At 41.4% G+C, this 16,981-nt stretch overlaps 1 protein-coding gene across 2 annotated transcripts in view; it reads left to right on the top strand.

The window, feature by feature from the left end:
* The window catches only part of LOC308389126 (protein jagged-2-like), a 52,111-nt gene extending 38,249 nt beyond the window's left edge, over positions 1–13,862 (top strand). For both annotated transcript variants that reach the window (XM_080870281.1, XM_080870280.1), the window contains 12 exons: positions 150–263; positions 789–902; positions 993–1,106; positions 1,207–1,323; positions 1,539–1,566; positions 2,364–2,449; positions 3,044–3,157; positions 3,800–3,915; positions 4,022–4,282; positions 4,780–4,911; positions 10,070–10,229; positions 10,563–13,862. In XM_080870281.1, coding sequence (XP_080726407.1) covers positions 150–263; positions 789–902; positions 993–1,106; positions 1,207–1,323; positions 1,539–1,566; positions 2,364–2,449; positions 3,044–3,157; positions 3,800–3,915; positions 4,022–4,282; positions 4,780–4,911; positions 10,070–10,229; positions 10,563–11,068 — 1,862 coding nt within the window. In that variant the 3' untranslated portion in view covers positions 11,069–13,862. The remainder of the gene's footprint in view (positions 1–149; positions 264–788; positions 903–992; positions 1,107–1,206; positions 1,324–1,538; positions 1,567–2,363; positions 2,450–3,043; positions 3,158–3,799; positions 3,916–4,021; positions 4,283–4,779; positions 4,912–10,069; positions 10,230–10,562) is intronic.
* Positions 13,863–16,981: the final 3,119 nt, after the last annotated feature.

Raw genomic sequence — 16,981 nt, 5'->3', positions numbered from 1 at the left:
CTGTCTTAGTTTGGTCTACTTAGTTTGGTCTACAGCAGAAGGAAGAAAGAATCTCAATAAACAAAATGTAAAAGACAAAAATCAACAGTTTTGATCTTTTCTTGAAAATTAACAGGGTATTAAAAGAACTCTTCTCTCTTTGCCTGCAGACATTAATGACTGTGCATCATCTCCGTGCAAGAACGGAGGCACTTGCATCGATGAGATCAACTCCTTTAAGTGTTTCTGCCCAGACGGCTGGGAGGGCAGCCTCTGTGATGTTGGTGAGTGTGTGTAGGTGTGTGGCAGAGGAGTGGATTTTTCTCAGTGTTGGTGTAGCTCAACAGTACAAGCTGTAAAGGAGAGCCTGGCTGAGTCATGCAGATTATGAGTCACAGCCATGGGAGACACAAGAGGAATGATGAGCAGTTTGAGGATCTCGCAGAGGACTAGAAGATTTGAGATAAATACAGGTGTAAAATGTAACAATCAAGCCAGCTGACAGACTCAAAATCTATTTTGTGGCTATGTGCTTACAGACAGTGCACACATTTGCAGATGACAGTCTATATTATATTTGAAAGGAAAAGGGTTAGGTTTAGACAGAAGTAATTTATTGGTGAAATAAACATTGACAGTTTTGAGTGCAAAATACTATAATCTCTGCCAAGACTATGCCTGGGGCTAGAGAAGCTTGAGTTTTTGCTGAAGAGTTGAACCAAACTATTATCACATGTTATCTGATTACGTTAGGACGGTAATCAGTAGCTAAAACGAGTGCACTGAGTTGCTGTCTGACTCTTTTCCAGACGTAAACGAGTGCAGCAGGAACCCCTGTCAGAATGGAGGCCAATGTGTCGATCTGCTTAATGACTTCTACTGCAACTGTGTAGACAACTGGAAAGGAAAGACCTGCCACTCACGTAAGTTCAACATGCGAGCCAACTCATTAAATAGACACTTTGCATTGCGTCAAAAGCTTAAAATCTTTTCCCCATGCCATCTCGGTGTAGGCGAGAGCCAGTGCGACTCCACTACCTGCAGTAACGGGGGAACGTGTTATGACCACGGAGACTCCTTCCTGTGCAGCTGTCACTCAGGCTGGGGTGGCAGCACCTGCAACATGGGTGAGACACCAGCATCACTTTTGTTTCACTGCAAAAACACAGAGTTACATTAATGATTTATAAAAAAAATTTTTTACTGTGTTTTATTTGTTTTTTTTAGCCAAGAACAGCACCTGTGATTCAAGTCCTTGCGAAAATGGAGGGACATGTGTTGGAGGGGGAGACGCCTACACTTGTATATGCAAAGACGGCTGGGAAGGACCCACATGTTCACAGAGTATGCAAAGTTTTGGGTATTTCTTACATTCTCTTACTAACCAGGATACATGCAGATACTGTGTGTTTAAAAAAACGTATGTCTATATACTGTTATAGCATCAGGATAAAATCAGTTACATATGCTTTTTATACATTTATACAACTCACTCATTCTCACCTATGGATTATGACAGGTTTCAAGTTTTAAAGTTAATTATGTCTTTCCTCTTGCAGATGTTGATGACTGCAATCCTCATCCCTGGTAAGATATGGAAATATTTTGCCCTCTAATGATTTTTAAAAATGTATTGGTGCTACAATATATCAGTATCTAAGGAAATCTGTATGTGATGTGTTTTTGTTAATGAGTTTGAGGTTGTTGGTTGGTTGGCTACACAAAACAACACATTTTATAATTTTTTTGTTTTTTGCAATTTATTGAAAAAATGAGGAGTACACAAACTGTTGAGATCTTGGGATTCTCTACATCAGAGAGGCTACCCTGGACAAAAGCCTTCCCTCCCCCTTGCCCTCCCCTTCAATGACTGACAGGTGGATTAGTGGTGGTTTTGGTTTTTTGGAGAAGGCGGTGGATGAGGAGGGGGAGAAGTGCAGGAGAGTGTGAAGTGTCACCCCTCTGACCATTCACCGACCTCGACCTGGGAAACATTGTAAGGAGTGAAGGTGTTGAGGGGTGTTTGGGGGGGCTCGGTATGTGGCCTGGGCAGATTTACATATGAAGCCTGGACATTGATCTGGGATCAGCTTCATCCTGCTGCGCCTGAGAGGCTCTGCAGACCCACAGAGCAGAGCGTGGGATAAATCAGGACTACTAAGCTACACATATCTACCCGTTCACCCATTTTCCAGCTATGCGTACATTTTCTTATCTCTTTTGTGTGTGTGGGCGGGGTTATATGGGTCAAATTAGATTATTTACTTACCAAGTACAAAAAAAATTCAGAGAGCTTTTGTTAACATCAAAAACTGAATATTTGTTTCTAGGTTAAATCCACTTTTGATTGACTTGTTTGGATCTGTCTCCTGTCTCCTTTGTAGCTACAACGGTGGCATCTGTGTGGATGGTGTGAACTGGTTTCGCTGCGAGTGCGCTCCAGGATTCGCTGGACCGGACTGCCGCATCAGTGAGTCCCTGGGAACTGGAAGGGGGCATGAGGCTGGGGTCAGATGGGCGGGGGTTCAGGGGTGAAAGGCCGCAGCGAGGGAGCGTGAGCCGATTGTTTCAGGGCGACAGATTAGGAAGCCTTTCAGGAAGACCGTCTTAACCTCTCCCCTCTGCACCGAGCGAGGTCAGAGCTGAAGTTTGTCAGACAGGTCTGTGCGCTCTCCCGTGGCCCTTCTGGGAGAGAGCTCTTCAGAAAAAGCCCCCGCTGAACCAAAGCGTTCAGCGTTATTCTTTTAAAGAGTTTAAAACCAAACCGGTATTTGAGACGTTTTTTTTTTTAAGTAGAGAAACACTCAAAAGAGAAATGCAACACTGAAAGAAATATCTGTACTTAAAAATATTTTTTAGTTCTTAATGTTTTTAGGTTGTAGTTTTCAACTTTCTATGCGCTATAATCTGAAAAGTTTTTTCTAACAATGCCTACAATGCTTGCTTTTTAAATAAAGCACTCACAGTTGTTACAGTGAGTCACCGGGACTTGTCTAGACTGGTCTATGGTGGGCATTAGAAGTTTAATAATTCTCTGCACGCTGCCTGCGGTTTTCTCTTTCAGACATCGATGAGTGTCAGTCGTCTCCTTGTGCTGAAGGTTCGACCTGCATGGATGAGATCAATGGCTACCGCTGTCTCTGTCCTCCAGGACATGCTGGACCTCGCTGCCAAGACTGTAAGTACAATAAATAGCTGTTTATAGAGGTTCATAAGATGATGGTTTAGACGTAAACCAGATTTGAATCATTTTATTAAAGAAGACCTATTATGCTCGTTTCCAATATTTCTTTGCTTGGACCTTTTATCAGAGTAGCTGTTTGTTCATTTTTCACAAACGTTTGTCTTTATTTAGCACCCTTTGTGTGCCCTTTGGGTCTGAAGCCTATACGTAGATCCCTTGGCCCTCTATTTAAGCTCCCTGTCTTCTGATTGGCTGTCCCCAGTAAACACAAGGTCTTAAAAGCAGGAGGGGCTAAGACAACCATATTTGCAATATCCTCTGTCTATGACATCAAGCAGAGCTAAAAATAGAAAAAGTATCTGAAATGGAGTGAGCTTTTGGCTTGCAGGACTACATCGGCATACACTGACATCATTATTTTGAACTTCCACCATTTTTAATGTAAGCATTCACTACTCTGATAGTAGGTGCTGTATATGACAGAAGAAAAGGAGAGAGAATAATATGTCTACCTAGGGCAGCTCTATGGCTTTCATGTGACTACAGTGAACTCCAGCAGTTTTATAGGATTATAACTTACATTTAAGATTACATTTGACAACTTCAATTGTTGCTTTAATTCTTTCTTCTTTCCAGTCATCGGACTTGGGAAGCCATGCCGTCACACTGACCTACAGTTTCCTCACGGCAGCCGCTGGGAGGAGGAATGTAACACATGCCAGTGTGTCAACGGGAATGTTCATTGTTCCAAGGTTAGGAATACGAGAATGAATCGTAATTGCTAAAGCTAAGCTAGCTCGGTATTAGCTAACTGAGCGTTTGGTGTGGACCCTCTCTCTGAACGCTGAATTCCTCTAGGTGAGATGTGGCCGTAAGCTCTGCATCCTCCCGAAGGCTCTTCCGCCTCCCGAAGCAAACCTTCCGTCCTGCCCCGGAGGTCACGAGTGTGTGGAGCACCAGTTCCTCACCTGCTTCTCGCCACCCTGTCATCAGTGGGGGGTGTGCTCAACGCCAGACCCCCCCACACCTCTGCACACCCAGTGTGAACCTAACAGCGGCTATCTGGATAACAACTGTGCTCACATCACACTCATCTTTAAAAAGGACAAAGTGCCACAGGTGAGTAAATCATACAGAAGTAGGAACTTGAATCGTTGTCTTCTGAATTTTTTTAAGCTTGGTCTGTGGGTCCAGTTACAAAAGCCTTTTATGTCTTATGCTTTAGTGGCACTGAACAAAAATCTGTGGTTTTACATTGCAGGCACAGTTCACATAAACGTGATTCTTAATGTATTCTCCATACATTTCAAGACTTTATTAATATTAACACATGGCTTTTAATATAGAGGACACTTTTACAAAGGGACAGGTGCTGGATCAGCTCTGTACTGACCAAAAAACTTTGAGTCTTAGCAGGGGGAGGGGAAAAGTTTGTCTGGCTGTCTGGGTCATGCCTGTCGGGCATGTCTGAATGGGAACAAATCTGCTCCTCTGACAAAGTGCTGATGAGGCAAGGTTTTCCCCCTGCTGGGGGATGCTTTCGGATTGAATCCATGTAAGAAAGACTTAAAAGGAATGAGAGGAATTTGTTCACCCGTGTTGTCCGTGTGCCGCAGGGAACCACAGTGGAGAACATCTGCTCGGAGCTGAGGTATCTCCCCGTGACTCGGACGCTTGCTGAAGAGCGGGCATTGCTCATCCTCTGTGACCAGTCCTACTCCACCAGTGATGCCGTGGAAGTCGCTTTGGTAATTATTACACACACACACACATGCACTTGTGTGCACTTGTCCCACAATGTAAGACTGACTTGTGCCTTTATATTTGAAAAAGCAAAGAGCATTGGTGAGAAGTTTTAGGATGATTCCAAGACAGGAAAAGGAAGAAAGAAACGTTTAGAAAGTCTGTGAAGGTTCTCAGTCATACAGGTCATCATAGTCTAAGGAGCTTGGAAAGAAAAGCGACTTCTTTAAGTTGCTTGAAGATGTTTCACCGCTCATCCGAGAAGCTTCTTCAGTTTGAAATATGTATCTTTATGCAAATAATTCATCCCCCATTATGGCTACTGCATCCACCCACTACCATGATTCTGTGGAGATGCCTCTCTGATCTTTGATCCTGCTTACACGAACTCCCAGTCTTTCCTCCTCACTTGTCCCTTTTTTTCTTCTTCCACTTTATTGAATCGCACATAACCCCCCACTGCAAATTGTTTCCAGTAGAGGACAATAAAATCAGATCTTTTTTCTATTTTTGGTTTATTTCGTCCTTGTTTTAGAAAACAGAGAGAGGAAAGAAAGAAGTATTTGATGCTTTTAACAACATCTGGTTAAAATTTAGCTTTACTTTTGGGAACTTGCCGATCTTGCTCTCCTTCTGCATATTTCTTCTTCTTCCTCTGCATCTTTTCCTTCCCTGTCTTCTTTATCTTCTCCTTTAATATCTGCACAATCTGTCTGATCCCATCTGTCTCCCTTGCTTGCTTTTATTTGCCCTCCTTTATAATTTCCCCCCTCTTTGTTTTAGTTTCTGTATTTCTCACTCTCGGCCACCCAGACTTGAGGGAATCAGTCACATCTAAGCTCTTAATGGAGGGGATTAGTTTTTGTTCCTCTGATGTTTGCAGGCCTGTTTTGAGCGACAGATACAGGAAAAGGAGTGGTGAGCCTGACATCCACCCAAACTCCTCAACAAGGCTTTCATAAAAAGAAAGAGGAAAAAAAATAAAAAGCTCCACTCCCACTTGTTGCGGACTTGTGTTGCAGTGATATGTCACCGCTCAGTTTCACGTGCGAGTGAAATCTTTATGATCTGAGTGCAGGCTTTAACCTGAGCGGAGAAAGAAGTGCGATGCCTGTGTTTCAGAATGCATGTGGGGACGAGTGGTTTGTCTTGGTTTGTGTCCCCTCGAACATGTTGTGGCCTCTTCAAATGTTTTTTAAGGAAAACTGAGGGATGTTCAAGAAGTTGTGGCCAAATATTTGAAAGTGTTTACTTCGATTTGTTTCATCAGGCATGCTCATCACAGAGTTGTCCATGGGTGCTGCACAGACCTTTGCAGACTGATGTCCGCTTGTTGTAGGTGTGGCGGTGTTGAATTTATATACAAATATGGAAAAACTAGTAAGGTGGGAAACACTTGTTTATGTTCATGCTGTGTTGGTCCTTTGCTTTAGCGCTTGGCATGGAAAAAACAGTCATCATACATAAGAAATCTTTTGTAGTGGAGTGTTGGAAACTGTTTTTAATTTTAACAATTTTTTGTGCTTCTTTCTCTTCATGGGGAATTCCACTGTTGTTCCCATTACTGTCCAAGCCAGCGTTTCTACCAGTCAGCGCTCTGTCTGCTGATAGCATCGCAAACGTTTGGCTCGATGCTGTTGGCTTTTTGGAGGCGCTGGTGGAATTTCCTCTGTCTTTGTAGCCATGCATTCGATTTAGTTGAGTTTTATATATATATATATATATATATATATATATATATATATTAGGGGTGCAACGATACACAAAATTCACGGTTCGGTTCGATACTTTGGTGTCACGGTTCGATATTTTTTCGATACAAAAAAAATGTTCATGCCTTTTTAATTTGTCATTTATTAAAATTATAAATATATATTTTAACTCAAAAGTACAGTTTTTAAATTTAACCCTAACCCTTGTGCGTGTTTTTTATTTTGACAGCGAATGCGCACCTGCGGACCACTTATGTGCAGCCCTGGTTATTTAGCTCATCATATTGCAGCCACAGAAATTCTTTTGTCCATGAAACCATAAAGCTGCACTTTCTTTTTGCCTTATAGTCTGATTTGTCATAACTTCTCCTGCTGCTTTTACACAGGCACTCACATAAGCTCAGCGATTCTCTGCGTGATCAACCTCTCACATGTTTAAGCTTGCTGCGGGAGATTTCACTTGTCATGTTTGCATAGTAAGCTAACGATTAATAAGACGATGTCAGAGGAATTGGTGCACAAATTATCATCACTCACCAATCAGTGCTGTCGCTCTCTATACACAGTTCGCACGATTGCAAAGTGAAAGCAAAAAAACAAGCGCAAATTCAAACGCGACTTCAATATGTCACATATTGACAGTGGCTCACCGATGCCAATGACATAATTACCCAGCTACATTTCTGAAAGAATGCAAAAGCATTGACATATATTTTTCCTACAATAGCCCGACGGGCAGGGAAGAGATAGATTTTGGTAGCCCGACTGAAAAAATCGCTAGCTCCGGGACGTCGGGCTAGCGATATTGCAAGCCCTGTATCTGATTGAGGAATCACTCATCTTTGGAAAAGAGAGTTTATTACAGAGAAATGTCTCTTTCCAAAATAAAAGCTATACTATCCGCTTCTTCTGGGCTATATTCTCAGCAGCATAAGGAGAATCATGTGCTAACAGCTGTCTAAATGACTCGGCTAAAGTTAGTAGCATGCTTGTTGTTTTTGTCTTTGCACTAGGATGATGTCGGCGTAAATGTGCAGTCATATTCGTTGTGTTCCCACTAGTGCTTTCGGGTTAATCTCGTTGAAATGACGTTAGCGCCACAACACGGCAAATCTCCGTTAACGAGCTACCGCCGATCGCTCCGTGCATGGGGCTAGACGGCCAACACGTTAACGAGCTAACTGCGCTAACACACTAGTTCACACCAATGTAATTGAGCATTGCATGGCACATCCAACATACTGTTTTACTTTAGTCCATGACTCGCTTACCTTCAGGGTCATACGTCACATGAAAACCAAAATAATTCCAAACGCCAGATCTGAATGAGAGTGGGGGAGGTCCATGTTGCTGAGAGCTTAACTTCTGTCTCGCTAGCTTGCCCTGTGCTCTTCCTCCTGACTATGCTGTCTGTGTGGAGCGCTCAGTGGATCTGCGCTCGACAGTGCAGCCTAGGCGGAGTAGTCGAACACAGATTCACTGAGCGCTCAACACAGACAGCATCGTCAGAAGGAAAATTGATAAAATAAATTACAAATGTTGTATTGTTCGATACATATGCGTACCGAACCGAAAGCACTGTATCGAACGGTTCAATATCGATACGAATATCGTTGCACCCCTAATAAATATAAATATATATATATATATATATATATATATATATATATATATATGTGTATATATATATGTATATATGTATGTATGTATGTGGTATACATATATTTATATAACAACAAGGCACTTTGTATTGTAAGGTAAAGACCCTAAATAACCCCAGACAAAACTGCAACAATCAAACAACCCCCTTTGAGCGAGCACTTGGTGACAGTAGGAAGGAAAAGCTCCCTTTTAACAAGAAGAAACCTTTAGCAGAACCGGACTCCAGAGGGGGCAGCCGTCTGTCGTGACCAGTTGGGGTTGGACAAACACAAACCAACACTAATGAACTAAACACTAAATGTGTTTTCATCCGCTGCTCAAGATAGTCCCAAATAATTGCAAAAAAAATTAATTATTTCCTTCTGTTTGAGCTTTTTTTTGCTGAGGATTACCTTTCCCGCTAGGTAGAAATAGTGTAAGAGGATGTGGACTGATTCTTCTTACAGCTCTTGGAGGGAGTCCTGTCTACATGCCCAAAATTACAACTAAGTTCTTAGAACTCCAGCATTGGGATGTTTTAGCTCCTGCTTCAGGATAGCCGCTTTCTGGCACAAGAGGAACTTAAACACTAGAACAGTGATTGTTCTAGAATTGAGCACATGTTGCTGTCAAGTGTGTTAGATACATTTCCTCTCCAAACTGGAACAAAATATGGTAAAAATAAATAAATAAATAAATCCTTCAAGAGTATTTGGGTGTTATTAAGCAAACTCGGACCTCCACACACAGTAAACAATATATAGAGAAAATGATGAACCCCAAAAGATCTCCTTGCAGTCTACAGCATGCACGTTGTGCACTGAGCTCAGTATCTCTGCAATGTGATCTGTCAGTCAGTCTGGAAGTTGGGTGTGTGAATGAGCTGCTGATTTCCTCAGGAGAAGAAAAAAGGAGTGTTTGTCCCCAGGCGAGCAGGGAGCACAGCTGGCCTCTTTTCTATTGTTTGTCCTAATTGAACTACACAGCACACAGCTAATCCCCCAACAACAGCCCTGCATCCCCAACTCCACCTCTCTGTTCTCACCATCAGCACCTTATTAGGCAATTAACTCCACCCCCAGCGTGGGTTCACAGCCTGCCAGATGTTGGGAGGAGAATCTCTTTTATTCTGACGGATGAATGTGTTTTTTCTTCTTCTTCTTTTTTGTCTTCTTACATGGCCTCGAGCGAGACTTTGACCATTTGGCGAATGGGACTTCTTTTCTTTCTCCGCTGCACTGAGGGAATCTGTGTTTTGCAAATTTTTTTCCTTTTACCTACAAATCAGCTTTTCTTTACATCGCTGAAAAGCTCTATTCAAAGAGCACTGAAAGGTTTGAGGGAGTATTTGTGTCCCCTGTAATGAAAAGCAACTGTCAGATGTTTAAGATGTGCATTACATATTTTAGTGTGTGCAGGGATCATGATTTGATTGGAACTCTCTCTGTTATTCTTGTCACGATGGTTCTGGTTTTGCTTATCTTCTGGGTTTGGTTTGTGAGAATCAGACTTTCTGGCAGTAGAAAACTAAACGTGACACGATGAACCTTTCAGAAGAGGCACAGAAATGATGTGATTTTAACCAAAAATAAATGCAATGAGATGTTCTCATGTAATCCAGGATTATACAAAAGCAAGTGTCTTCCAGGACCATAATTGAATGAAACCATTAATTCCTGCAATCAGCTATGAAAACACTAAACTTTCTCTGAGCTATACCCACCACATATTCAAATCTAAACGGCGAAACAAGTTATTTTGAATTAAAAAGAGAAATAAATCTTATTGTTCCTGTTCTTCCTCTTTGTAGTCTTTTGAGCAGGATGGAGGATCGAAAGACGGCGACTGTGGACAGATCCAGAAGGTGGCCAGCGCTATCACCACTGCGCTGTCCAAACGCCAGAACAGCACCATCATTCTGGCAGTGGTTGAGGTCAAAGTGAAGGTGGTGGTGGAGTGCCCTACTGTTGGTGAGTTACACATCGGTTCCTCTGTGAGAATTAGTCTACCGTATTTTTGTCATATTTGCTACAACTAGCATTTTTGTTCAATTTATCACTTAAAATTGTGTTGCTCAATCACGAATCACACTGATGTTACAAAATTCTATACAATCACTCTCTGGCCTCTGATCTGCAAGAAAAAACTGAAGCGGTTCCAAATTTAGTCAAATTTAGTTATTATATTCTGTACAAAACAATAGGTACATGCTTTTTTCTTAATTTTGCCGATGGTATGATATATCTTTGTAACATCTTTAAATGCAATGATCTCCTAATATCCCATTAAACCTTCCTCTTCAGGTTACCTGGTCCCAGTTTTGTGTGTGGTCTTCAGCGTTCTCTGGATCTTCTGCATCGTTGTTTGCGTTTGGTGGACCCGCAAGAGGAAGAAAGAGCGCGAGAGAGCGGCCCGATCTGAGGAGACAACAGTCAACAACCAGCTGGAGCCGCTGCGAAGCAACGCTCTCAAGGATAACCGCGACAAAGACGTTCAATATGAATGCAAGAAACTGATGGGCCCCTCTGACAGGACGTGCGATGGGGCCGAGGGTGAGGAGGACGGGGAGCACGAGGGGGATCAGGCGGAAGACGAGGAAAGGGCGTTGGGCATGGGAGACAAGTGTCCGCCTCAGAAGTGCACCATAACACAGGACAGGGGAATGATGGGTAAGGGAGGGATGATTTGTACAACGCGCAGCGGTCCGCTGAAGGTGCCGCACCGGACAGCGTACAGCCCCAAAGACAACCGGTGTAAAAACCTGAATGCCGCCAAACTCAGCGAGGACATTAAAGATCACTACGTGTGAACCCCACACAGGAAGAGGAGGGACCGTCTGAGTAAAAGGAAGAAACTGCGATGTCTTCAATGTCACTGACTTTTCAACTCTTAAAAGCACCAAAAGTGAAGATTACAGATGCTTTAATTTTATATTTTTTATTTGCCTCGCCTTATTTAAATTCTTCTTCTGCAGCACAGATGTTACTATAAAAAAAAATTTAAAAAAAGAGGCATGAAAATTAAACATCACGGCTTCGGGATTTCTGGATTGTTACACTGTTGAAATCAAGAATTTTCTTTTCACATTTCTAGATTTTCTGTTTACACACATTTCTTTCTATTTTTTATTTTTTTTGCTTCACTAGAAAAAAACTAACGCTCACGTTTGTTTCTTTGAAACTTTGGAGATTTAACTGAACGTCATTGGCTGGCAGCTGTTAACGCCGTTTCTACTGCGTGGCGTGGTGCATTTGTTTCCTGTCTGCCTTAGCCCACACCTGTGGGCCTTTTCTACACTGTCTTCAAATCATGTGTTTTTATTTAAAGAAAAAAAATACTAAAAACAAGTTTTATATATATATTTAAGTTCTTTGAAAGTTGGCACAAAGTAACCACTGTATAATGCCTGGCATGATTTTTTTTTTGTTTGTTTGTTTACAGTCATAAACATCTTAAAGGTTTATATATCATTTGAAAATAATTGGCACTACTTCCTGCAAGTCTGCATGATTATTTTTCAGCATATTGCTTTAGTAGAAAAGTGCCTTCAGCTCCTATTTTTACTTCTTTCCTTCCTCTTGTAGACTGTACGCAGATTTTAAATACACAAAAAGGGAAAGAAGTCCTAACAACAACTCGATCGCAGTAAATGCTGTTTTCTTCTTTGCATTGTACATATGTAAATATAAAAAATGGCTGTGTATATTTGAGTTTAATAACTTAAGTGATGCTTTGTATCATAGTTATTCTAAAAAATAAGATTGTTTTGTGGTTGTTTCTTTCTTTCTTTTTTTAATTATGTCATTCCGTTTATCAGTGTCTGTTGACACTACAACAGGTTTTAGACAGATTTTTCAGTGCCCGTGGTCCCACTGAGTCATGAAAACTTGTTTAAAGAGAAATTAAGTGTTGATTGTTTGTCTTTATGTTTAGAATTATTTGTTAGAGAGCTGATCCCAGACCTGCCAGCCATTGGAACAGGCTGTGAGGATCAGCTGGGTCATCAGTGCTACAGCTACAGGAACTCCATCATTAACAGTCATTTTCATCTCACTGGAGACCTCCAGAGTGAAATTTTATGAGCATTTGCAATAGTCACCTTTTATTACTTTTGATATTTTTAATTCTACAAATTCAATTTGTAGTGTATTTTCTTTTTTGGGGGGGGGGGGTCCATTTGATCTTTTTAAACTTCGGTCCCTGAATTTCATTATCACAGTGTTCAGGGCTAAGTATAAAGCCAGTCCTCCAAAAAATATATTAATATGACTGATGTTATTTTGATTTTATGCCATTTTGTATCCAGATAGGTTCTAATTTATGTATTTGCTCAGTTTTCTGTTGGATTTTTGCTAAATTATGTATTTTCTTTCATTTTCTCCACATTGGACTTGCTGTAACACACCATTGTCATTTATCACTTAATGACTCACTCATAACTGCTGATCTCTACCTTCTAATCCACATTGTTCTTTTACATTTGAAGCAATCCGAGTAGATCCAGATCTAGGTTTCTTTGTTCAGGTTTTCCTCAGTATCATCACTCAAAACGAGTAAAGCTGTTCCCGAAAGCACTTCTTAATTCATTAATGTCATACTCCCTACAGAAATGCATGTACTGACATTTGACAATCATCATTTTGGCATCACAGCAGGCAAGCAAATTGAAGAATTTTGATATTTGTCTTGTCAAAAGCAAAGGCGAAGCGCTGTATGCTATAAATGATGTGTTTCTGTTCATGTCTGGCAGAATGGAAATATAATTTCAAGTTAAGAAAGTTTTTGACTGACGGTTCTGAGGTGCTCTGCCACATGCTGCTTACGAGATTATTGGACACCAAATGGCAAAAAGGAAAACTTTGGTGAATCTTTAATCAGCACTGATGCATCTGATTTCTATTTTCAGTATGTAGAGGACGCAGGGTCCAAACAACTTAAAAGCCCCGCTGCCAGTCTCACTTGAGCCTCTTAGTATGTGAGTTACAAATTTATAGTTCTACAGTCTGCTGACAGCAGAGATGCTGCACAGAGCAGCATGGTGTTAGCTTCAAACAACTCCACGGTAATCATCCACCCAGGGGAAGTGCTGTTTAGCAAGACACTGAAACCTCATCACAGACAGTGTGTTGTGTGAATGGGAACCTGCTTGCAATAGATGTGTCTGTATCCTAATGTACCGCCTCTCCCTGTGTGTATCTACTCTGGTCTAATGAAGGGAACAAGTTGTATTACTGTTGATGTTGTTTGACTGTTGTGGATGTTGTCCAGTCTGTTTCTGCACTAAGAACACACAGGAAGAGAAATGTTTAGTGTTACCTCCACAGCAGTTGCAGGAGGGGGTTGGGGGTCAGTTATCGTCACTGTTTGCAGATGAATATGATGATTTTTTTTTCAATATTTTTTGTTAATGCAGATGCATTCATAGAAAACCCAAATAATTTTTCTCTCAGTAAATTTTTACTTTCTGTTAGCCCCACACGGAGGGCTGAATGTGCAGAACATTGTAATTATTTTGTACAATATTTGGTAAAAGTCTTGGTTTGTTAGTGGAATTTTTTTGTTTGTTCTTAGAACAATACTATTATTTATTAAAGTATTTTATACCAAAGTCTGTTTTGTGTTGTCATTTGTTAAAAAGCTGTCATTGGCTACTGCAAATGCCCTTATAACTGGACCTTTCACTAAGGTACTCTTGAAGCTTTCATTTACCTTCCATTCTGTAACTTGTTCATTCTAGACATTTGAATTCATCCTAAAGTTGTAAAGTGTTTCTATGTATTCATTGTAAAATTCCAAGTTCCATTTAGTTCAAATCAGCACTTTGAAAGGGAACATTTTACATTTGTATTCTAGAATTTTACTTCCTACTTAAAAACTCCAACCTCAATTCTCGAGCGTCACTTTCCAGTAAAGTTATATTCATTCGATTTTAAATCCCACACAATTACTTTTTTTTTTTTTAACCTTTTTTCCAAATTAGAACTTCTACATTTTTTTATTTTAGAATGTCACTTTCCATTCTAGAACTTCTTTCCCTCCTTGACTCAAATTGTCACTGGAACTTCAATTTTCATTCAGCAATTGTGTTTTACAGTTTGCAGTTTTTTATTTGCAGACCTAAATTTAAACCCACCGCATGTTTTTGGTGCTAACCTAGTTTTCACTAGTTTTGAGAAAAGGCGCTGTAATCAAGGAGTGTCAAGCTGACACTTCCTTCCTTTTCAAACTAAAAGTCTGTCCACTTTAGGTCACACAGAACTGCTGTATTGGGTCAATATTAGCTTTGCAAAATGTTTACAGGGAGTGTGGTTAAACTCTCCTAAATGAAGTTTGTTCCATAAACTGAATTTGCTTATGTTTCATTTGTAAAGGGTTACGAAATAGGTTTAAATTGCAGGAGTTCACAATATGAGTTGTTTTACCTTTTTTACTTTCTACATTTCTAAAAAAAGAAGAAGAAAAAAGTACACATTTTTTCTGCAATATTTTCTATCCTATCTTATTTTTGTATGTAGCTTGACACCCAAAACATTTCTTTAGCCATGGAGACAATTGCCCAGCATCCCGCTCCCACTTCATTTAGCGCCAAGCCAATAAGAGAAGTCCTTTGCATGACTACATCTGCCCCTTTAATGACATGGTGGGAAATGATTAACAGTAGCCCGCTCTGCATGAAAGCCTTCCAGCAGCTGTGTTGGATATCCTTAATGCTTGGTGGGACGTTATGTGCTATGCTGTGTTCATTAACCCATCAGTTGTTTTGGGAAGAATGGGAAATGTGTCTGGAATCCTGGATGGCATAGCTTTCAGGTCACATGCACGTTCAGTGCACATTTGCTGACCTGCTTGGAGTGGAGCACAATGGGAGAATGAAAAATAACGGCACAGTACAAACAGCAGGAACAAGCGATAGCATTAGCAACTGGTGTCGTCCCACAATGTAGCATGTAAACAGAATTAAACTGCTTGTATCAGAGCACCGCCTTGTAATCGGAAGGTTGCCGGTTCGAGCCCCGGGCCGGACAGTCTCCGTTGTTGTGTCCTTGACACTTCACCTACCGCCTACTGGTGTTGGCCAGAAGGGCCTATGGCGCGACCCTCTGTCAGTCTGCCCCAGGGCAACTGTGGCTACAACTGTAGCTTGCCTCCACCAGTGTGTGAATGTGTGTGTGTGAAGGGGTGGATGACTGGGTGTGTAAAGCGCTTTGGGGTCCCTAGGCGGGACTACGCCTACTACGGTAGTAAAAGCGCTATACAAATACAGGCCATTTACCATTTACAGGAGCTGCCAGTAAAATCACATAATCCTCAGACAAACTTGACCTAAGAGGCCTGTTAAAATCACATTGTCCATGTTGGGAATCAGTAATTTAATGGCATCAGCAAATTCCATCTGGTGATAAAGTCCAAGGCTTGGGAAGCCACGCGGAGCATTTGTAACTCCAGCCCATCTAGAAAGTCAGAGCAATAAAGCTTAAGAACTCACTTTATAACAGCAATGTCCTTCCTAATGAACAATATCAACACCTTCCACAATGGATTCCTCATGGATCTCAAATGATCTCAGAAAAGATACAAGTGGAAGTGCCTTATGTCCCTCCAGGGGTGAAAAGAGCCAAATAACTGTCTACAAGGAAGTCAAGAACATCTACTTGTGATGTGTTTTGTTTTTAGCTCAGCTTTTTAAGCACATATGGAGGCAAAAAGTTAAGAGGGAAAACATGAACAGCTCCAAATATGTCGTCTAAGGAGCTTGGAAAGAAAAGCATCTGGACTTCTTTAAGTTGTTTTCACCTCTCATCCGAGAAGCTTCTTCAGTTCTAGGGTCAAACGGTGGAGAGTCCCAGATTTAAGCCCTATGAGAGGGTCCCCCCAAAAGGGACAATGGACCCCTAATGATCCTCTACCTAATCACACGAGCCAAGGTGTGAAAACGGGTGTAGGTCAGCTCATTGTGAAACCTAGCCCCACCCTATCATGAGATTTCCTGAGGTCAGATGGCCCAGGATGTGAGTGAGTATTAAGGAAGGGAAGGGATCTCAGAACTGGATTGTAGATGGCAGACAGTTGGTGTCGTAAGCCACCGCCTCTGTTCAAATATGGTCGCTCACAGTGGGCATAGATTCAATTCAATTCAATTCAATTCAGTTCAATTCAATTTTATTTATATAGCGCCAAATCACAACAAAAGTCACCTCAAGGCGCTTTATATTGTACGGTAGACACAGAGAAAAGGCCAACAATCATATGACCCCCTATGAGCAAGCACTTTGGCGACAGTGGGAAGGAAAAACTCCCTTTTAACAGGAAGAAACCTCCGGCAGAACCAGGCTCAGGGAGGGGCGGACATCTGCTGCGGCCGGTTGGGGTGAGAGAAATAGATGGCCTCTTTCCCTCCTCTTTCAAACCATCTGTCTTCTCTGTCCAAAATGTGAACATTGGCATCCTCAAAGGAGTGACCTTTGTCCTTTAGATGCAGATGAACCGCTGAGTCTTGTCCTGCCGAGGTGGCTCTTCTGTGTTGTGCCATGCGTTTATGAAGTGGCTGTTTGGTCTCTCCAATGTAGAGGTCTGAGCATTCCTCGCTACACTGTACAGCATTCCAAATATGTCAAAATCCACAAGCTTCCTTTTGTGCAATAACAAATTTTACAATAAGACAAAGCCCAACAGGCAGGCAGACATTTAGGTATTAAGAAAATCAAAGATCCAAAGTTGCTTT

The sequence above is a fragment of the Rhamphochromis sp. 'chilingali' genome, assembly GCF_963969265.1.
Source record: "Rhamphochromis sp. 'chilingali' genome assembly, chromosome: 21".
Taxonomy (NCBI): Eukaryota; Metazoa; Chordata; class Actinopteri; order Cichliformes; family Cichlidae; genus Rhamphochromis; species Rhamphochromis sp. 'chilingali'.
The sequence above is the reverse complement of the archived record's forward strand: the minus strand, read 5'-3'. Positions and strand labels throughout refer to the sequence as shown.